This window comes from Eurytemora carolleeae, unplaced genomic scaffold (assembly GCF_000591075.1).
Source record: "Eurytemora carolleeae unplaced genomic scaffold, Eaff_2.0 scaffold174, whole genome shotgun sequence".
Lineage (NCBI taxonomy): Eukaryota > Metazoa > Arthropoda > Copepoda > Calanoida > Temoridae > Eurytemora > Eurytemora carolleeae.
In genome coordinates, this window is record NW_019396888.1 from 248,032 (window position 1) to 269,859 (window position 21,828).

Here is a 21,828-nt window from a genome sequence, read left to right on the forward strand (position 1 = left end):
GATACTCCGAACCTATCTGAATCCCTGAACCCTACTCGGATATTTAGTATTCTAACCTTCCTGCCTGAGGAGAAGAGCTTGATACTCCGAACCTATCTGAATCCCTGAACCCTACTCGGATATTTAGTATTCTAACCTTCCTGCCTGAGGAGAAGAGCTAGATACTCCAAATCTATCCACAAGCTCCAGCACAGAATTTACCGTCCTGAACCAATCACAAATTTTTAAAAAGTTTTGTAGAAAAATGAAAAAACAGGTTATTTTTGTAAACAATTGTGTTTTCTTGTTTTTTTTTTAATCGATGCAAAACTAATGCAATATCATAAAATTTTAACATTTACAATAAATAGCAGTTAACCTAAAAGCCTAAAAGCCATTTCTAATAAACCTTTAAACCTAACCTTTCTAATAAACATTTAAACCTAACCTTTCTAATAAACCTATAAACCTAACCTTTCTAGTAAACCTATAAACCTAACCTTTCCAATAAACCTATAAACCTAACCTTTCTAATAAACATATAAACCTAACCTTTCTAATAAACCTATAAACCTAACCTTTCTCATAAACCTATAAACCTTACCTTTATAATAAACCTATAAACCTAACCTTTCTAATATACCTACAAACCTAACCTTTCTAATAAACCTATAAAGCTAACCTTTCTAATAAATCTATAAACCTAACCTTTCTAATAAACCTAAAAACCTGACCTTTCTTTTCCTTTCCTTTGAGGTTCGATCGTTATTTCACTGCTGAATCTCCGATTTAAAGACTGGACACTCAATTTCTCAAAGCTCACCAGATTTTCATATTCTTCAGAACTATCACAAAAATGTTCATCACCCTCTATTTTTTGGCACTCACACCGTAGGTCGTGAAACAAAGGTTTTCTAATTTTCTCCGTCAGATCTGTATTTGATGGATCGCTAGGTTCTGTGAGTGGTTTATCAGACTTCTCTAGTTCTCCGGTAGTAATATTCTCCCACTCGTTGACGCCAACTAAGATATTCTGATCCTCAACTTTAAGCTCTGTGAAGGGTTTGAGTATTCTGATCCTGTATCCAGGTGCTACAGGTTTATTGCAGAACTCAAGATGAATATAGAATCTGTACAAGGTTCCTGAGTCTTGAACTCCTTGAACGGAGACAACTGTTCCGATTACTTCAACCCTTGAGACGTTAAGTTCCATATATTTAGTGTTTTTAAGGTTGAGCAGGTTCATCTCATGTTCTTGAATTACTCTCATTGATCGGCGCATCTTAATCGTTTTCTCAAGTTGTATAGCTAGACCTTGCTTCACAGGTTTCCTCTTCTTGTTGGATTTCTTGATCTCCTCCAGTAGGTCACGCTCTACTGGAGTAAGAGGTTGACCAGAAAACCGTCCAATGCATTCTGATATCGGAGATAGGGTACACAACATTGGAGATACACCTAAACCATAATTAAATTGAAATAAGACTTCACTTATCTAATTAAACAAATTCCAAGTCATTTATTGAAGATCTGGGGAAATAAAAATAAAAAATTTGGAAAATAAGTTTGTGCGCAAAAATTTATTTATTTTCTTCTAACAAATTATTTATTTTGCCAATTTCAGCGAATAAAACTATAAAAAAAAATGTTTACCTAACTTCTGGAGAAAAAAAAATGATTTTAAAAAAAATTGGTCTAGTAATAAAAGACGTCATTCACCACAAAACTTTTTATTAAAATTATTTTAACCTGACTCGACACTGTAAATAGAACCTGACGGAGTCCCTAAATTTGATTCCTCGTCATCTAACAAAGATCTAAAATTTGAGAGATATAAACACATTGTTCAGCACTCAGCAGTTCACATCATTGGAACTTAACCCTAGCGGTTTGAAAGAAATACTATTTTTTGTTTATTGCTCACAAATACTCATGGGAAATTTACATCATATCTAATTGTTTCAAACAAAGTTGAATTATTTGGGTCCACTAATAAGAAGGTACAAAGAAAAAACTCTTGAAAAAGCACAAGAAAGGACGCACTTGACAAAAAAATCATGTGGACGCAAAGAAGAGAGATTTAGATACATACTTTGCAGCTTTAAATAAATTGTCCGATTCAAACAAATAATTGCTACCATCACTTTTTCTTTCGAAATCTCTAACCAGCAAGATTTTAATTGTCGAGAACCATCTTCCTATTTTATTCCGTTTAAATCCCTGTCCCAAACAGCGCTCATTGAATACAGGGTGTCTCACGAAACATGACAGTAGCAAGACGGCTTAAAAGTTGTCTTTGAACTTTTTATTTATTTGTGAAATTCAGTCGTCAACTTACTTTCACAGGTATGATTCTTGTAACAATAAACACAAAATGCTCCTTGTCCTGGCATCTCAGGTAGCAGGGGCGGATACAGAAATTAAGTGAGGGGGGGGGGGCAAGATTTTTTAGGAACAAAAAAATTAATAATTAGGAACAAAATATCGTGCCGCAGGGGAAAAATTTTTTTTGACTTAAAAGACTCAAAAAGAGTCAAAATTCATGACTAAAGACTAAAAAACTAGATTTTTAAATTTTAGGAACAAAATTAAAGGATTAGAAGAGGAATTTAGGAAAAATTAAAACATTGTTCAGGAATTAGGAACAAAAATAAAGGATTAGGACAGGAATTTAGGAACAATTAAAAGATTGTTCAGGAATGAGGAACAAAAATAAAGGATTAGGACAGGGATTTAGGAACAATAAAAAGATTGCTCAGGAATTAGGAACAAAAATATAGGATTAGGACAGGGATTTAAGGTGGGTCGGACACAGTATTAGGAACAATAGTAGGAACATAAGCAATTTAAGAACAAAAAGAAATTACTAGTTATACTTAAATGCATGAAAATTAGGAACAATATTACAATTTTGATAAAGGAACATTACTAGATATGAACATTATTATAACTTAAGTCTAGTTTCTTACAAATTTATAATTCTAAATTTATCGTTAACAATAACATTTATCAAATTGGGAACATTTTTTGCCTCGAAATCTCAGGGGGGGGGGGCGAATTTCCCCCCGCCCCTGTCCGGTAGTACTGAAAGCACAAAAAAACAGACCACATTTTGGAATTTCCAAGACTAGGGGTATTTTGTAATTATTGACTTCAAAATTTTACTTTTATAATTAGGTTTATGAATATATGCCGCAAAGTATTTCAAAGATTAAATACAACCTTTACTTCGTCTTGCTACTATCATGTTTCGTAGGACACCCTGTAGGTTAAATTCCAATAAACTGTACTAAACCTAGACCTGTAAATATTAGGAGTCTTGTTCTTCTCCGTTAAGCATGGAGTATCAAACTCCTCGTCTGTTTCAATTTTCTGAGAGGCCGGGGGGGATGGAGAAGTCGGGATTATTGCGATCACATTCTTTTCCGGGGTGTTGAACCTTCTCTTATCCGACCGGTTTATGGTTTCCGAATCAGAACTAGAGTCGATGGAACTTGTGTACTGGAACAGTTTTCTCTTACCAACAGGATTTCTAGATCTTCGACATGATCTTAGTATTGGAGATGTAACAGGATCATCTAGTTTGAAACTCGGTGCCGGGGTTTCAGTAGACAGACGGGAGAGAATAGGAGAGGACGGAATATTTGAAAATGGCCTGTTCAGACAATGCTTCGATGAAGACAATTTCTTGATGGATTTGGTGATGATGGGGGATGGGGGAGAGTTGGAAGCATTGGATTCATTAATAAGTTCAAGTTCTGTTTCAATATTTTGTATGGGTTCACCACAGAGAAGAGGTTTAATGGATAATGATTTTTCATGGTTCGGGAGTGCATCTTTTTTGAACCCGTAGGAGGAACTTGGGTTGGATTCTGAATATTTCAATGACCTAGGATTAAGGTCCACCTTGGTGGATCTGCGTCCACTAGAAAGAACATTTCTCCCCTGAACAGATGAATTCTTTTTAAAAGCTTGTTTTCGTAAAGGTGTGTTCAACCGTCGTATTATAATTGCTTCATCCTCATCAGATCCGTCGCTGGATTCATTCCATTCTATTTCTTGACTAGCAGAGCGCGGAACATAGAAACCATCTTCTATATCTCTTCGGAAACCAGACATTTTTGTTTCTGATTGATTAATGTCTTAAAATTCCATATTTTTCATTTGTCTGAAACAAAATAACAACAATAATATATTTTTTGTCAGTAATTTATATTATAATGCAAGTTAATATCACAGAATTATGCATCAAGTATCTATGTAAAAAAAAGAAGTAAAAAGATTTATAACAATAGATGTGCTTCGCTTAATTCATCATTATTCAGGAGAATCTGAGATATCCAGAGATGAACAGTGAACACATCTTCACAGGACCAGGTGTGGAACCTGATCAGGAGAATCTGAGATACCCAGAGATGAACACATCTTCACAGGACCAGGTGTGGAACCTGATCAGGAGAATCTGAGATAACCAGAGATGAACACATCTTCACAGGACCAAGTGTGGAACCTGATCCTGATGTAGAATGAGACCCGGAGAGAAAACTCCATCTATCCCGGATATAAGTAAACTTATTTCTCCGCTATCCTGCTTCACAGTCAAAAGAAAATTTTTCCTAAAACATAAATGCTTTTAATATTCGGCAGTTTTAGAATGAGAATAATTTACTCTATTCCAGTCGTTTTGTTAAGTAAACAGTTAAGTACAGACTACAGTGTCCCGGGGAGTAATTGGTCCATCTCACTCAACCACACTAATTGAAATCATGAAAATAAAAAAGTAATTGGTCCACAAAAAATCTTAAACAAAGTCAACTATTTAATATTTATTTATTCTTTAAATGTTAATACAAAAAATGGTGATGTCCTCTAAAAGTTTCCCTAAATTGGGCAGGGGCCAAATTTAAAGGGGAGACAATCTAACGCTACACCGGACCCTATGAGTTAATTTTTTTTAATCAGAGAATTGAATCTATGGAACAGTTTGCCGGGAGAAGTTAAAAACGCTAAAAATCCTAAAATGTTTTAAAACATTTACCAACGATATGCTGGAGACATTGTTTGAGTAAAAATAGTGATATAAATAATTACTCAGTGAATCTATAGACTCGCAGATATTCTCAATATACCCCCTAATTGGGGTCTAGAGATTAATTCACCAAATAACTAAATAACCTATGAGGGACGTTAATTCCACAAGTTTAGTGAGCTGTCAAGTGCGAAGTTTCCTTCTAAATGTAAGATAAATAATTTTCAAAAAACACGCTTTAAAAATATTCAAAGAAACATGATATTGTATGTAACAAATGCTAAATACAATTGACAAAAAAGCCATTTTAAATGTGTTATGACTTAAATAAACATTTTCATTCAGGAATAAAAAAATACTTGAAAATGAGGCGGCATAATATCCATTTTTAGTTGGAAAAACGGAGGTTTCTCTCGGTTTGAGGAAGTTTTATAAAACATTTAGTCCAACGCTGTGAATCTACGAGTTTTAATCTTTAAATGAATGGCGACCTTAACTTTAGTTGACAAGCCTTTTCTGAAACGAGCTTGTAGCATTATATATAGATGTTTTTTTATTTTTTTTAATTTATGAAATTAAGATTAAGATTAAAAATAGAGGTAAATATTTACCTAGCCGGACACCAGCCAGCAAGAATTAAATTATTATTGTGAAGACCAAGAAAGGATGGAGTAAACCGGAGATTAAGATTACAGATTAATCTTCAGCTAAGCAGGTCTACATCAAAAATCTGAGATAAACATGGAGTAAACCGGAGATTAAGATTAAGATTAATCTCCAACTAAGCAGGTCTACATCAAACATCTGAGATAAACATGGAGTAAACCGGAGATTAAGATTAAGATTAATCTCCAACTAAGCAGGTCTATATGAATCATCTGAAATAAACATGGAGTAAACCAAAGATTAAGATTATCGGTCAGTCCAGGCTGGTGTACCGATCCCCCTAGCCCTTCTCCCCTTTGCACATATTTTAGGGTGAGTATGGCAACTAGGGGTGGCCCACTGTGCACTCCTGTGCAGTGTGGTCGTGTGGGTCCTGTTTCCTTTCTCTACGACTCCCCGCTGCTGTCCAAAGATCATCATACTCAAAGTTTACATAAAGTTCGGACTGATTTTGTTCAGGCGCAACGTTTTTCAAACCTGTAAAATACTTTTAAAAAGTAATGATCAAAATTCAAGAAATTTACAAGAAAGTATAAACCCTGGTTTTTGTAATAGCGCGATGGTTGATTATAACGGAAATCTTCATCATATTAGACAATTTTTGCGAGGTTAGATGAGAATTTTGTTTAAAAAAATACCCTGTTAAACCAACCTGTAGATGATTTGTAAGGGATGAATCTCCAGATTTAGGTTTGCCTGAGAGTAAGAATATACTAGATTGTACTCCAGACAACCAGGGTTTCTCCTCTCCTAGATCTCCGATAGGTTTTTGTAATTTCTCCCAGGACTGAGTTTCAAGGTTAAATCTTGCAAACCCCTGACCTCCGCATACATAAATATTCGAACCCTGATCATAGCATAAACTGAAACCGTCCTTGAACAAGCTGGGTAGGTTGGAGAGAAAACTTGTGGACGGTTTAGTTCCCGGATTCAGTCCGTCCAAGCTGACTTCATCTATATAGTAAACAATCTCATTTTTCTCCGTCTCTCCTTTGAACAGGGCATAACAACACTCTTCACTGAAATCCATTTGTTCTAAAGTCAGTTTTTTGTACTTTTTTGAGGAGCTTAGAAGCTTTTTTATGGGAGGCATCCACACTTTATTCACAGTATCATAACTTAAAACATCCTTCCTTGACTGACGGGACCTGGAGTCGGAATCTACTTTTCCTCCGAAGAAGAGCATTTTCCCGCCACGTAAAAAGTAAGAAGTGGCCTGAAAGAAAAATAAATAAGGTATATCCAACCCTAACTCTAATCCATCAATGCTAAAAATGTGTATTTGTTAACCTTCGATTCTTAAATTTTGTCTTTTACGCAACAACAATTAAATTTTTTCTAGATTAAAAGAAAGAACCTGAGTGACAGGTCTGAAATAGTTTCCGTTACAGGTTCCGCAAAGAGAGGACGCGCTTGTGATCTCTTGAACCTTGTTACATGATCCGCTGGGCAAACTTATACTATAGAATCCGCTCTTCTCTCCCTTGTCCACAAAATCTTCGATATTCCTGAGCTGGGACTTGCTAAGCTTGTACTCCACCAAGTAGTAGAATCTGTCACAGGATCTAAGGCTGGACTCCTGGTTTGAGCAAAGGGTAGAATTGAAATCAGGGAACAGTTTGGTCACCTTGGAACAGGAGTGTGTTTTCTTTTATAGCTTTATTTCTATTAAATATTTTCGTTCATTTTTGATTTATCATACACCGTTTTTTTATTTCTGGGTCAATTTTTAACAAAGTATTTGAGCGATTTTTTCCTTTTCTTATCCTTTTTTTTTGTTTATTTCAAAAAAGAAAAGGAGACACACCCTTGCCTTGTTTAGTACGGTTCTCCTATCTATATATGTCAGGTTGAGTAGGCGAGCTAGGAATATATAATCCTCGGTATCTGATATATTTGACTCCGCCCACCCCAGGATAAGGTTGAGAAGGGAGAGCTCTGACCTAACACAGATACTTCTCCTCGATAGTATCCGATTCATCTCCTTGATATGAATTAAAATCAGGACTCAGACAACTAATTCAAGCATAGCTTTTTAAAGTTTTGCATTTTTAAAACTTTTTCATCATAAATATTTTAAAGACATTGGAGGAAACAAAACATATTTGATTTGGCAGAAACTCAATGTTTTGTCTTTGAAACCAATATATCCGGATCATGGGATCCAAATATTTATGAGGATCAGGATCCTAAGGTCCACATGTTTTTGAGGATCCGGATCCTTAGATCCACATATTTTTGAAGATCCAGATCCTGGGATCCACATATTTATGAGGATCCGGATCCTGGGATCCACATATTTTTGAGGATCCGGATCATGGAATCCACATACTTTTAGGGATCCGGATCCTGGGATCCACATATTTTGAGGATCCGACCGAACAAAAATTGAACACTTTCAGAAATATGTTGAGATATCGTGTAGTAAACTTTAAACACTCTCATAACTCTTCAATGCAAAGACAAACAAGTTCTTTAAATTATTTTCATTTATGGTTCACTCTTTACCGGTCTAAAAAGCACATTTTCTTTTTACCTCAAATCCAAGCATTGAAAAAAGGTTTCTGTTCTCTCTATTCTGCATGAACAATTCTAATTTAAGGTCTAGAATTTTCTCCAGATTTTTCATCAAGGTTTCAAGATCAAAGAGGACGGAGTGGTTCCAGTGTCGGAGCAGGTTCTCCAGGCTCTCGTTCTCATTCAGGTCGGAGATAAGAATAGTTTCAAGCTTTTTTCTGAAGTCAGGATTAGAAATCATAATTACGTAACATAATTCGAACATGTGAATCAGGGTCGTTTGCCGTTTATATGAGGGGGGGGGGCTATAAGGGATTTGCCCCCTCCCCCGCCTGGACAAGTGACTTCCGGGGGATTCAGTCCCCAACGGAGGCCGAGCCGAAAAAATTCTATATGAGCTCCGAAAGTAAATGTAACTTTTGTTTTTGCATTCATGATTTCCCTGCCTGAGTTTGAGATCGTTAAGCTGTAATAGAGTTTCTGCTTGTAGGTAGAGTAGGGCAGTGTCAACCCGGTCAGAACCGGTTTTCAGGAACAGGTTTCCGGTGTATATATAGTCAATCAATCCATGCAGTACATCACTCGGAACACTAATAAAATTTAAATGTTTTTAAGATAAAATAAAATATGAAACGAAAAATTTCTTAAATAAGAATGTTTTGTAATTCAAATTATTAAGATTAATTCTATTATATAATGCACCTTGAAATATGTACCCTGTCTGATTCTGACTCTGAAAACCCTGTAGATTGGAACAACGTTCTAAAAAACCAAATTCTACATTCATACATTTTCATTATCCACTGTGTTTACACTGTACACTAGAGTGCGCCTAAAGTGTTTTTAAAGCTCCAGGCTTGTGATCCTATCTATTCTTTATTTGAACAGCGAATTGAAAAGATAAACTGCTATTGACAGGGGTTTAAATCAAATCCAGTTAGATAAAGAAGCAAGAGATCGTCAAACAGCTCCCTGCTCTATTTCTAGCTAGGGGGCGCCATCAAGATTCTATTTTACAGTTTGAGGAATCAATATTATTTTAACAGGTATGAAGAGTGATTTCAGTTTACTTTTTAAAAGCTAGAGACCTGAATCCTGTGAAAACGGTCAGAACTTTAAAAAAAAATAGAAAAAAAGAAGAAAAAAAATTGTGGGATTTGTTCCTGAAGTAAAATGAGTGTAGAGAGAGGAGAAGTTTGTGCGCATGTATCTCGGTATCATCGGAGACTAGGATAACATCAGTTAGAACCTGATCCTGGCGAAGTTTACCCAACTCCGTCCCGCGGTCCGTAGCGTGAACCAACATTTGTCTGAAACCAATCACAGGAAGATTGAGGATCTTTATCATAGTTTTAATTAATAAATTTATCACAGTTTTCCACGTCTTTTCTTTGAAAAATTCCAGATTTTTAGGGAATTTTCGATGACAATGTCAACATCGTCGAAGGTTAATTTAGGATCGGAGTGTCTCTGTCCAGAGCTGGTTGCTATCAGAGGCAGGGTCGGATGAACACTTAGTCCTGGAACTGAATCCGGATGGAGTAAGTATCCAGATACAATTTCTCCTAAACAAATTTGTTTAAGTAAAAAATTAAGAAATACATAATTATCAAACGGAAACCAGGATTTTGCTTTTGAATTTACTAAGAAACGTTCATTTAAATTTCAAAATCATTAAAAATCTACCTAGAGAATCCCATATCCGCACACTTCCATCAGTCCCACCGGAGACGATGTGATTTCCAGCGAAATCAAATCCTATCTTTTGATTGGTTGAAACCTCACGTTGGAGAGAGTAAAGTAAATGTCCTGGGTTTCTGATATCCCAGCATAATATTTCATCATCCTTCCTTGCTCCGCTGTATAGTCTCCGGTTATCAGGACTAAAGGAAACCTGAAAAAACGAGTTTAACAAAGTGCTCTTTATAAACTGAGTCCATTCTTTTAAGAATATCTGCTTTTAAATAACAAAAATTACCAAAGGAACTGAACAATTGAGTTCAAGGAAAATGCTATGTTCCCTTAGTTCGTATACATTGGACTGACCTGAGTTACTCCGCCCCTGTGTCCGGCTAGTAAGCATATTCTAGAACCGGTTAAACTATACAATCCAACAGTTTTACTGTAACTCCCCGCCGCATACATGTTCATATCGGAGTTAACACTGAGACTGGAGATTATCCCAACTAGTCCTTCTCCAGACTTATTTCCTGTCACGTTAATATCACAATCCCGACCAGGTCGGGATAAATCATACGTTCTAACTTGATTCTTCAGGCCTGTCAAGAACTTTCCTCCCGACGGTATCATGCAGAGGGAGAATGAGTGAGCTATTTCATCCAGGTGGTTGAAACATTTATAGGTTGCGACCAGTTCTTCGCGTGTCGGATCCCACAGATGGATTGGTTGATACCGACCTGTACTCAGGAATCTTGAACCTTCTCCCTCCCAACAGTAATCGTAAATCATCTCCGTCTCTTTTATAGATCCACATGGATCAATATCTTCTCCACCATCTTCAACATCAAATATCCTGAACCTGGAAAAGAAAAAGGTGTGAGTAAATTCTCATCTAATAGTTTTTACTTAATGTTTAACTAAGGTTTTTTTGTGTCGCGCAATTTTGGCTTTTGAAGAACATTTGTTTTAAATATTTAAAAAATTGCCAAATCAAGCTTTATTAAACCTAAAATGATTTCCTAACCTTGCGTCCTCGCATGGAACCAGAATCTTGTTCCCCGACGGAAACCAGGAACACCCCTTGGTGCAGTAGTTCCCAAAGCTGGTTGTGGAGTAGGAAACTAAATCTGGAAGTGTTGGCGAGAAATCAAATATATCTTCAAAGCCATCAGGTACTTCATCTAGTAAAAGAAAAAGAAAATAAAAATTTTAATATAAAATCTTACATCATTATTCCATTCCATTCCTAAAATTAATAATAAATATGTGGATAGATCATAACAGTTTTTAACTCTAGCGATTAAAGGAAAAAATTAAAAACCTCTTCACACCTGTTCTTAAATAATTTGACTCCGTTTTGTAGCATTGTGTGGATTCTGTTGAAACTTCTCTGATATCCGAACCTTCTAAAAAAATATTACTCCGATAATCTAACACAGGTTCAGATATATTTACAGTTTCTACTCCAGGCTCAATACTTTCAACCGGTTCGATGTTCTCATTTTGCTCTTGATCCTCCTTACCCATCTCATCCTGCTGTCCTCGTTCTTGATTCCAATTGAAATCTTGTTCCTGCTCCAGTTGCTCCAGCTCCTCCAGCTGCTCCAACTGCTTATCTGGAACCGGTGGTTCTGTCAAGCCTGCAGAATATTCTACATCTGACAAGGTTCTCTTCTTCTTCCATGGAGGATCGCTAGAATTCTCAAAAGATTTTGATTTGTTAACATTTAATCTGAGACAAGATTGCTGCTCTACAATCAGTTTTGTTTCCAGGGTATTGTCTCGACAGGGTGATGACGATGCAAGAGATAAACTTCTAGTATCCGCTAATCTATTGTTCGTATAGAACTTCAGCTCAGTACTGAGGAAATATATCAGTGATTTTTTTTTTAAAAGACTGAATGTAATTTCAAGTGACTCTCATATTTCTAGAATGCAATGTTCGATTGTCACAACGGTCATGAATGAATGTGATATACAATTTCCATGATTTCTTCCTTGATTTTTTTTTCACAATAGTCTTGCTGATTTACTGCAATAGAAACAATGGAGGAATTTTGGAATTAAACACTTTTCCAAGCTAGAAAAACAACGATTTCGTTCACGTTATTGATCAGATAAATGATTAATGGGTAACGTTATGAGCCCTATTTTATTGGAGGTTCACTTGAACATTATTGATCAGATAAATGATTAATGAAAACGTTATGAGCCCTATTTCAATGGAGGTTCACTTGAAATTGCGACATCCGGACTCTATGGATCTAAGAAGGGCTTAAATTAAACAACTAAACAACACATTTTTATACAGCAGATGTATTAGTATATAATATAAAAAAGGACAAAACAGATTGAATTCATTTGAACCTTTCTTTGATATATCATTTCCTTTTTATACTGGACAATATTGCCTCCTCACAGGGATTCATTTTTATCTAAAACATTAAATTTATTTTTTAAGTCCTATTAGATGACCGTCTGCTTCCAGCAGGGTTAAATCTTGATCATATCCCAGGAAACGTTGAGAGAGTTCTAAACTATTAATCCGAACCAGAACCTCAGAACCACGAGTAAACCTCTCCCGGCTATCCCTAAAAACATTGAATATAATCATTTGTGTTTAATTTTTCACAAGAAAAAGTTAATTCGTGTTCGATTCTACTATTAATAACAAGGGGGGAAATCGATTTGAGTTGAAAACCCTACTGTTGGTAATAAGTATCTTGATTTACAGGTGCGTATATAAAACCCCTCGCTTGTCCTTGTTGCAGAAGTCTCGTCGAAAAAAGCTTATAAAAACAAAGAAAAAGAGGAAAAACTATGAAAATTTTGATCTCTTTTTCATCTCATTTATAAAAATACAGCACAATTAATGTGCGCATGCCAAAATGCAAAATGTCATAGAGATTGCTAAAACAAATGAAGATGTGACCAAGACCAAGATTACCGTTAAGCAAAGATGAACAATGAACATGGGGAAAATTTTCTGTCGTCTTTACCTTGGTTTCTGGCAGACGCAGGGGAATTTAAGTCCTAAATCAATATACAGATCTTCTTCGACAATATGATAAATCTTCCCTACAACCACCTTCCCCACCGGGTCCCCCATCTGGGTAAACTTGCAGGATCGGAACAAGGACGCGAAGGTTTCCACCTTCTCCGGTTTAGTGGAACATAACCGGATAGGTTGGATTGGCTTGATATTATTAAGACTGGATATATCTATTGCTTGCCCCGGAGCTCTNACTCTGTATTCTGAATTCTTAGCATACGAATAATTGTTTATAAACCTATTATATTTTGATAAATTACAAGGGACGTGAACTAAAAGCTTTAAAAAAGAAAGGTCAGCAAAAGAATAAAGTTGCCACTTCAATCAAAAATCTTGGTAAAACATTAACATTTAAATTAATACAATTTTCATGAACTAGTCACTAAGGTGATATTCTGTGTAACTCTAGGAATAGACAAGCATAGAACTAGCTCTACTCCTGTATATCTGGGACCTAAGTGTAGACCAGTTATCTGTTATGTTTTGAGTATAGATAATAGTATTTTATTTCTTCCAATAGGAATGTGGTATAATATGAGAGAGTAGTATAGAACTATTTCTACTCCTGTATATCTGGGACCTAGGTGTAGACCATTTATCTGTTATGTCTTGAGTATAGATAATAGTATTTTATTTCTTCCAATAGGAATGTGGTATAATATGAGAGAGTAGTATAGAACTAGTTCTACTCCTGTATATCTGGGACAACAACTCTGTCAACTGATCCTACACTAACCAACACTAAGATGGAGTAAACAGTCCTGATCACAAATCTCCTGACTAGAGAAGAACAGCTCCTCCAGCAGCTTTAACCCTTTCTGAATATCTCCCTGGAATACAGGGGGAGTGAGTTTAAACAGTTGTCATGTCCTGTATGAGACATTGATTACCATTTTTCATTTTTGGAAAGAAAAAATTATCTTTAAATCAAAAATTTTATTTTTTGAACAATTTTTTGGGCTTTTCTCAACAATGAACCTCACATTTTTATTTCATGAGAAGTAGTTTGTTTCTTTGGATTGAATTAACGTCCAAACGGCGGTGAACCGATTGGGAAAAATTGTCTAAGGAAAGTTTTAAAAACTTGGAAATCCCTTCATGAAAACAGAAAAAATAATAGAAAGAAAACCAACAACATTAGAATTAAAAATTGTTATTTAAAAAGTGGCGCAAAGCCGCCTGGAAGGACCTAGTATTCCTGATTGATGGGTGATTACCTGAAACGGAGATCTAGCGAGGTTCTTGGCGTACTCGAGTTTAGTCTCCGGGTTCAAGACTCCTGCTCCAATCTCTCTATCCAAGGATAAATGTTAATATGGTTAATTTCCTGATTGGAAAAAATAAAGGGAAGTTTCTTGAAGTGAATCTTTCTCATCTCAACATTTTTGTAAAGATGTTTGCCGTTTTTAATGGAAAATGTGATTTTATAGGCAATTTTGCCTATTGTATGAAAACAGTGGAAAATTACGTAATTTCAAGTGAGAACTGTTATTTTCAGCGTAGCATGTCACAACGATATCCTTAAACCTTTCTGATCCAGAATGCACGAAATGTCCATCATCTTGTCTTCTTATTTCAATATTATTTTAAAAGTGACTTGCGCATTTCTGCTTCAGAGAGAATAAGGAGATTAATAGAATTTAAACGTTTTCACGCAAGAAAACGACGATATCTTACACCTTGTTCATGGGTTATACCGTTTTAAATTGGGCATTCCCTCTTTAAATGGAAGGTGCCTTGAAATCACAATGTTAGTTTCTTTGAATTGATAATAAATAGTTTATTAATATTTCATCCTTCCCTGTGATATTGAGTTTCTGACAGGGATAAATCTAATTTCTTAACAGGTTCGTCCAGCAGGTGCGACATGTCGATAAAATCCGCGGGTAAAAAGTCCTTTTCCGCAAAAATATTTGATAAATATTCAAAACTTCTCTATTCTTTAAAGGTATGTTTGTTTTGTGCAGAGACCATTGTACCAATGTAGTTGACTAACTCATATTTTCTGAAACTACGAAACAATTAATAAAAACAAATGAACAATCAAAGACTAGTGTTAACTGTTTAATCCTAATCGAAAAAAAAGTACTTGATTACATCGTGCAAATAATTACAACAAAGATTAGAATTTACTGAAAAGTTTAGAAACAATTAATAAAGATTACATTATACCTAAAAACATACAAAATATTGAGTAACTAAACATAGAAGTATTTGAAAGATAATTATAACCAACTAATCAAATTTGGATATTACCCAACAATAATACCCAAAGAACTAGGTTGCCCGATTTCTTGAATGTAACACAAAATTCGCAATGGTTTAAAGGAAAATAAAAAATTAAAGAAAATATTAAAATATTTGTCCAGCTAGAAGCAGAAAACTATCTCCGACGAATCGCCGGTTTTTTCTTCGGCTGAGCTCCGCCACCGAAGAAGTTTGTAAAAAGCTCTGAAACCTCGGGCATTTGATTCTGAACACTCATCTTAGCCTGCATCTCTTCCATCTCCTTCTTTGTATCAGGGTCCTGCAATATATAGTGTCAAGCAGTGGTTAGGATCCGGAGTCATTGAATCCGAAACATTTTAGCTCCATGGATCCAGATCCGGAACCGTACAAATATATGGATCCACGGATCCGAATCCAATAGCAAAATTTTAACAAGAAAACGAAGAAACTTTTAGCTCTCTGTAAACACATTTTTAGTGTAACCAAATGAGATTTCCATAAAACAAAACCCGATGGGGATGAAAATATAAAATGATATCAATTATAATTTGTCAGATACCTCCTTGCAAAATATCATGAGCACTTGGTAAAAATTGATTTTTAATGTTTGATTTCTAGTGTTTACTGCTTTTTATAAATTAGTGTTCAAATAAAACAAATAAATATTAGGGTAACAAAATTCCCCCTCCTCCAGGACTCTGACCTGCATCATCTTGGGTAGAACTGTGACGAGGAGAAGGGGTAGAACCATCATCATGACCATCGGATTGAAGAGAATATCTGTCACCTTCCACTCTTCACGCTGCTGGAAATATCGGAAACGTCCTAGCGGTTTCATTCGTAGAGGATACGGTAGCTGAGTAACCTTAACAATAAACATTAAAGGGACTGTTAGCGTAGTGACCCTCCATGCAAGAATAGCAATGCACGATTATTTTCAACTTTGTTTTCTCTACACAAGGGAATTGCGCATTTCTGTTGCATGAAAACAAACAGGAATTATCAGAATTAAACACTTTTAACCCAGAAAAACGACAATGTCTCATACATTATTGATCAGATAAAGGTTTCAAGGGTACCGGATGAATCAGGCATTGTCATTTTTGCATGGAGGTTCGCTTATAGTCCATTAAAACGTTGAAAAGATGAAGGAGTTGATTACAATCTACTGTGAAAGTTTTAAAATTGTCCAAAGAAGGAATACGGTTCAATAAAAAAATTCTAGTAAAACCAAAAGATAAAATAAGATTATAACAAAACAAAAACTCGATGACGGCCATTTTTTAAATACATTGTCTTAAAACCCTGAATCTTTTAGAGGAACATTTAATGTTGATTGAAAAATGCTGTGAAGAGTCATATTGAGAAATGAGTACAAACCTGACTAGGCTGAACCTGGTTGTTCTTACGGGCCCTGTGCTTCCCCTTGGAGTTGATGTCGACCCTCACAGGTTCATACATGTAGTCTGGGTGCTCTACCTCCAGTAGATAGCTTCCAGATCCTACTCCCTACAAACAAAGTACAAGTTTTAAACTTTTTGCTTTGAATAACAATTCACACCCCCATAATAGAATTCCAGGGTTGAAACATTTTTATTAAAACACCTGAATCTGAGAAAGATCTTCCATTGTACTTGAAAAAATTCTATTCAAAAAATAATCTGCGATTAAACCTCATCCTAGATCTTCTAAATAGATATCGCACATAAAAATTCTTTTTCAAGTTACTCCTGAGTAGCGATTTTAAAAGTGACTTGCGCATTTCTGCTTCAGAGAGAATAAGAAGATTATTAGAAATAAAAAGTTCTCACGCAAGAAAACGACGATATCTTACACCTTGTTGATGGGTTATACCGTTGTAAATTGGGCATACCCTCTATAAATGGAAGGTCCCTTGAAATCACAATGTTAGTTCCTTTAAATTGATATAAAAAAAATCATACTTAATAGCTTTGACACTTATCTTGATTTAACAACTACGTATTACATACAATAATTGCTGCACCATTGCGTCAATACCTGTATAGAGAAGCTGTTGTCTTCGTTTAGAAAAGTCCTTCTCTTCCCCCCGTCCAGGATTATGCTAACATCAGAAACCCAGTTCAAACTTTTAACGTCAGGTGGGGTTAATTTACCCTCGATTTTATAGTTCCCCTCCCCCTCTCCACTCTCTTCTTCCGTCAATACGACGGCCAGTAGACCGGATAGTACAACTAGTTGTAACTGTTTTAACAACATTCTGTCTGAAATACCAAGGTTTGCACTTTGAACAAATATAAATATATAAAAATTTATTAAAGCTAAAATTAATTCGACTAGACTTCAGGTTTGCGAAATAAAATAATAAATTCATTTCAATTATACAAGCTTAATTTAAAATGCAAAATAGCTTAAGTTATTGATAAAATAAAAGCATAATAAATCGATGTAACAATACAATTATTCATATATTGGTTCATTGCAAAAATTAAATCACAAATATATATTCCATGTTTTATGCATGATTATTTCTTATTACTGAGCACCAGAGTAGAAAGCGTTGATATTATTATACAAAAATAAATATATATATAGTATAAAGCGGAAGACTAACTAATGAAGATCTGAAAAAAATTCAATATTTCTGCATCAGAAAATCCGAACCCTAGACGTCGAAGAAACGTTCTCTTGTCAGCCCCCGATCCGATCCTTTTCCAAACCTTAGCGTGAGCTAGTATACCCTCAACTGCAGCGAGTATGCTCGTATGCACTGTGCAACTGTTTAATTCACAACATTTAGCAACATTAATCATACGTTGAACAGCAGTGCTATTGCTCACGGTCGAACATTCAGAACAATTGCCTACATTTTCTTCACACTTACACCGGATACTGGTGAAGGAAAAACATCCTTGATTATTCACTTCAAGCGTCTGATTGAAACCGTTTCCTTCAGTACGAGTTAAAACAACATTGGCGAAGTAAGTAACGTCCCTGGTCTTGTTATTCGGCAGGATTAGAGACAAAGCATCAGCAATCCTTCTTCCAACTTCTCTGGTTGAGCTACGTATCTCAAGTGTTCTTCCAGCTAGGAGAGAGAAGATAAGTAACCGTCCCGCACTAGGTTCCAAACCATTGATAATGTTTAGGAAGGATAATATCCTTGTCTCCTCTAGAACAGGACTAACTTTCACAGGTTGGCCGACAACTGCCTTCTCCGTAGTTCCTGTCTCCAGGAGGTTGAGCAGACGAGAGAAATGTCTATGGATGAAGAGAAATAAGGAAGGATCGGAGACCAGCTCCGACAGGTTCCTGGCGGGTTCATTATTCTCGTGTCTTTTACGAAATCGTTTCTCACAAAACTCTAGAAAATCGAAAAATTAAATTGAGTTTAGTTCAGGGATATATATTTTCAAAATTAAATTATCCCCGGATAATTTTTAATGGTCTAGAGGAACAAAAATAAACAAAAATGGACACCAAAAGGCAATTTATCCTTTTAATACTTCATACCCAAAAAATTCATTTATTTTCCCCAACAATTGTATTCCCGATTCAACAAATAATACCTCAGAAGTAAAAGTAACGCCTAAGGGGAATAAATATTGTTAAGATGTAAAAAAGAATGGATCCCGATGTAACTTTCCTAGTAAAAACTACCTTTACTATTTGATCCTTTGGTTTCAACAATAAAGTTAGAATCACATTTCTCACACAAAATTTGTATCAATTCTCGAAGTTTCTAAATCAATATTATTAAGATTACAAAGGAATGCAAAGACGGATTTTTAATCTTTAAAAAATTATGTTAAGATTATGTCCGATTCACAACAGTACCCTTAAAAATTTTGACTAATTAAGGATGTTAGACTTGTCCTTCTTCATATTCAACAACGCTTGTAGTTCGCAAGATGTTTTTCAAAAACGAAATGTTTAATATTTACTTTCTAGCGGCGGAAAATCAATATTGCACACTGAATATTCTGGATTTTCGAGTAATGACTGAAGACAGCTGTGTTAAGTTCACATTGCACACAATTCGAACACCATTTTGAAGATAAGCACACGGGTTTCTCTTCCCACGATGATCACTGATCAGTGAAGAGGTACCGATATAAATTGTGCATTTCTTACTTTAATCTGACTGAATAGTAATGGAAATCTCAATAATATTTCCTGTTGAATCTCTGTGAAAGATCTAAGTATGAACCCCTTCTCCTTGTTCCCAAGTATAATACTGAAGTAGCGCTGTAGCCCCCGCGCAGTGGAGTCCTTAAGGAAGAATGTCTCCGACATTATCGTCGTCGCCTGGTTGTTTGTAAACATCATGGAACCAGTTTTGTTTGGCAAAACCTCACAGCTGCAGGAGAATAGTTTTATAAAAGTAAAAAAGGAAAAACAGTTTGAATACTTCAAATTCCTTTATAGACAATGCAAATCTAATTGGAGACATTTCTTAAATATTTCTCCTTTCCTTATAGATTTCACTGCAGCATCACGTGCTTGTTTAGATACAGGACCTAGTCCATTCTAAATAGATTTTTAAATATAAATTCTTGGAAAATTTCAGATTAAAATCAAATCCTTTAAAACAATCAAGACGTGATGAAAAAATTCATGCAAAGCTATTTAAAAAGGAAAAAAACCCATTCAATACATTTGAAAAGATAATGAGAAGGTATAAAGGATTTTACAATAAGAAAGGGTATAAGTTTTCATTATGGATAAAAATCCAGAGTAAGTTCAACAAATACGAAACAAAATACCAATAAACAGAGGTCAAAACTTTTGTGCTGTGAATCCATAACTAAGCAATTGTCTCCTTTGTTGTGCAGAGGATCAAAACCCATGGCAGGGATAACGAAAATTGAGGGATCCAGCTCATGAAATTTAAAAAGTTTCAAACAAAAGTTATGACAACAAAATGTAAAACTATAGACTAAACCTGTGAACTAATGTATGAAGTAGATGAACTGGTATCTGATGAGAATATTGCTCCTCTTGCTGGACCTAGGGACCAGCATCCACTACACCCACTCTGTCCAGATCCTTCTCTTAATCCTCTCAGTATCATTCTCCTTCCGTACAGAGATTCATCTAGGATTAGATCAGTTTAGTTTTAATACAAAAATTACATTTTTAAGGAATTACCCCTTCAAGACACCTTTCATAAAAAGATGGATAAAATTATATTATCTTAAATCGGTGTAATGTCCCACTTCTTACACCTTAAGATTAGAAGTCTTATTTCAATGATAAAAAACATAAAATAAACCTCGGCCAGATTTTCCGAATAAAAATCCAAATTTGTAAAATGACAAGAACCTGTCAATTCTATAGGTTCCAGAACATCTTCATCACATGTAAACAGCGGACAGCTGTCGCCGGCACAGATTCCCTCCGTCCTGTCTTGTCTCAGCGACTGTGTCAGCATAACAACTGTTGGTCCATGATATTCACAAAAGTGACAAAGACCAAGAAAACTGGCCATGATAAAACTTTAAATAGTTAAACTCGGGCATCCAACCGCTCAGGCTGGAGTATAGACACGCCCATTTCTCTAAATTTCTCTGTCCCACCCATCTGATATGATGAATGAGCCCAGTCCCCCTGCGAAGGACGGGCACTAGCATAGAACCCGGCATCATATAAACCTTAAAAAATTATTATAAATTATAATTATCAAATCCATTTTTTATGATATTTATGATATTTAATTAAATTCCTTTTTAGTTAATAAACCTGTCTTACATTTTAAAAAATTATTTTGAAATGTCGTAGAAGTGTATACATTTTATAAATCATTATTAGATAATATGCTTCAAATTAGATAAAAGTAAAATTGATGAATTAAGAGTTCAGTCCTAGTATCAGCTTTTTTGGACACCTCCCCTTCCCGCCCCCCAATATTTTATTATATGCTATTTAAACTACAATTTTCACCATGAAATTAATATTTGTTTTTTATTATTTCAGGGTTAGGTTAGGATTATTACTAGGACGTGCAGTGAAGCTTGGACAGGCTGGGTAGCTGGGGCACTGTGGCCACATGTCCAACCTCAACCATTTGGTACATATAAGAAGCATGAACAAATTGCCCATCTTCTATTTCAACTTTTAACTGTGACTTTATCTCTGAGCATCTTCTCTTTGTACAGTATAAAACAAAAGCAAATAATGTTTGCGGATTTTATAATATTTGTTTGCGCATTTTCAAACTTTTAAGAAATAGAGAACTATTCAACACAAATTTTTAAAATTTTGATCATTCATAAACCTTCCCTGGGGTCACGTGAAATCCCACACAAAATTTGGGCAAGATCGGTTCAGCCGTTTTGACGTTTATAGGACACAAACAAACAAACAGACACCCAAACAGACAAGCCAAATTTATATATAGGTTGGCTAATTTAACATTGTAACCACATGCTATAAATAATAATAATATTTATAATATAACACGTAAAACTATTAAAATTTCCAATAGGGAATTGCAAAAGATTGGTTCTGTCCTAATGAACGATTTTTGGACCCCCCCAGGCCCCCCCACCTCCTATCAATTTTGTACATGACCAAATTAGTATTTATTTATTATTATTTAGGGTTAGGTTAGGTTGGGGTAAGACACTTTCTGGGCCGAGCGCTGCGACCACGGGTTAGGTTATCTAAGACACTTTCTGGGCCGAGCGCTGCGGCTAGG

At 35.4% G+C, this 21,828-nt stretch overlaps 5 protein-coding genes across 7 annotated transcripts in view; all 5 read right to left on the reverse strand.

Annotated features, from left to right (window-relative positions):
* The window catches only part of LOC111709798 (8-oxo-dGDP phosphatase NUDT18), a 43,755-nt gene extending 38,038 nt beyond the window's left edge, over positions 1-5,717 (reverse strand). For 2 of the 3 annotated variants that reach the window (XM_023483706.1, XM_023483704.1), the window contains exons 1-5: positions 5,617-5,717; positions 3,278-4,592; positions 1,726-1,793; positions 714-1,434; positions 137-205 (exon numbers count right to left, since the gene is read on the reverse strand). In XM_023483706.1, the coding sequence (XP_023339474.1) occupies positions 137-205; positions 714-1,434; positions 1,726-1,793; positions 3,278-4,095 (1,676 nt within the window). In that variant the 5' untranslated portion in view covers positions 4,096-4,592; positions 5,617-5,717. The remainder of the gene's footprint in view (positions 1-136; positions 206-713; positions 1,435-1,725; positions 1,794-3,277; positions 4,593-5,616) is intronic. The other variant, XM_023483705.1, reaches the window with a different exon arrangement.
* A 3,780-nt stretch (positions 5,718-9,497) lies between these two features.
* LOC111709800 (telomerase Cajal body protein 1) lies at positions 9,498-12,341 on the reverse strand. Its single transcript, XM_023483710.1, has 6 exons — positions 12,257-12,341; positions 11,200-11,729; positions 10,893-11,049; positions 10,235-10,727; positions 9,875-10,082; positions 9,498-9,753 (listed from the first exon to the last, which is right to left on the reverse strand). Exons 1-6 carry the CDS (start codon positions 12,295-12,297, stop codon positions 9,557-9,559), a joined length of 1,626 nt encoding a protein of 541 aa, XP_023339478.1. The 5' UTR covers positions 12,298-12,341; the 3' UTR covers positions 9,498-9,556.
* LOC111709801 (28S ribosomal protein S28, mitochondrial) lies at positions 12,303-13,110 on the reverse strand (the record flags this gene model as incomplete). The annotated part of the gene is given in 2 exon segments (XM_023483712.1): positions 12,303-12,459; positions 12,868-13,110. Coding segments are annotated over 2 exon segments (385 nt in total), but the record flags the coding sequence as incomplete, so codon positions are not given.
* A 1,861-nt stretch (positions 13,111-14,971) lies between these two features.
* On the reverse strand, positions 14,972-17,415 carry LOC111709803 (ER membrane protein complex subunit 7 homolog). Its single transcript, XM_023483714.1, has 4 exons — positions 17,169-17,415; positions 16,530-16,658; positions 15,853-16,014; positions 14,972-15,447 (listed from the first exon to the last, which is right to left on the reverse strand). Exons 1-4 carry the CDS (start codon positions 17,385-17,387, stop codon positions 15,304-15,306), a joined length of 654 nt encoding a protein of 217 aa, XP_023339482.1. The 5' UTR covers positions 17,388-17,415; the 3' UTR covers positions 14,972-15,303.
* A 162-nt stretch (positions 17,416-17,577) lies between these two features.
* Positions 17,578-20,812, reverse strand: LOC111709802 (folliculin). The gene is made up of 6 exons (XM_023483713.1): positions 20,454-20,812; positions 20,074-20,225; positions 19,603-19,658; positions 19,305-19,488; positions 18,789-18,870; positions 17,578-18,492 (listed from the first exon to the last, which is right to left on the reverse strand). Exons 1-6 carry the CDS (start codon positions 20,617-20,619, stop codon positions 17,738-17,740), a joined length of 1,395 nt encoding a protein of 464 aa, XP_023339481.1. The 5' UTR covers positions 20,620-20,812; the 3' UTR covers positions 17,578-17,737.
* Positions 20,813-21,828: the final 1,016 nt, after the last annotated feature.

Excerpts from the sequence above, each read along its gene's own strand:
- LOC111709800 (XM_023483710.1), bottom strand. The coding sequence starts at position 12,297 with ATGAATCCCTGTGAGGAGGCAATATTGTCCAGTATAAAAAG. Across the intron at positions 11,050-11,199 it reads GTCAAATTATTTAAGAACAG|ATGAAGTACCTGATGGCTTT; the intron begins GTGTGAAGAGGT and ends TTCTTTTACTAG. Across the intron at positions 10,728-10,892 it reads GTTCCATGCGAGGACGCAAG|GTTCAGGATATTTGATGTTG; the intron begins GTTAGGAAATCA and ends TTTCTTTTCCAG.
- LOC111709803 (XM_023483714.1), bottom strand. The coding sequence starts at position 17,387 with ATGTTGTTAAAACAGTTACAACTAGTTGTACTATCCGGTCTACTGGCC. Across the intron at positions 16,659-17,168 it reads ACAACAGCTTCTCTATACAG|GGAGTAGGATCTGGAAGCTA; the intron begins GTATTGACGCAA and ends CTTTGTTTGTAG. Across the intron at positions 16,015-16,529 it reads ACCAGGTTCAGCCTAGTCAG|GTTACTCAGCTACCGTATCC; the intron begins GTTTGTACTCAT and ends TTTATTGTTAAG.
- LOC111709802 (XM_023483713.1), bottom strand. The coding sequence starts at position 20,619 with ATGGCCAGTTTTCTTGGTCTTTGTCACTTTTGTGAATATCATGGACCA. Across the intron at positions 18,871-19,304 it reads CTTTCACAGAGATTCAACAG|AAACTTCGAGAATTGATACA; the intron begins GAAATATTATTG and ends ATATTGATTTAG. Across the intron at positions 18,493-18,788 it reads CAAAGGATCAAATAGTAAAG|AGTTTTGTGAGAAACGATTT; the intron begins GTAGTTTTTACT and ends TCGATTTTCTAG.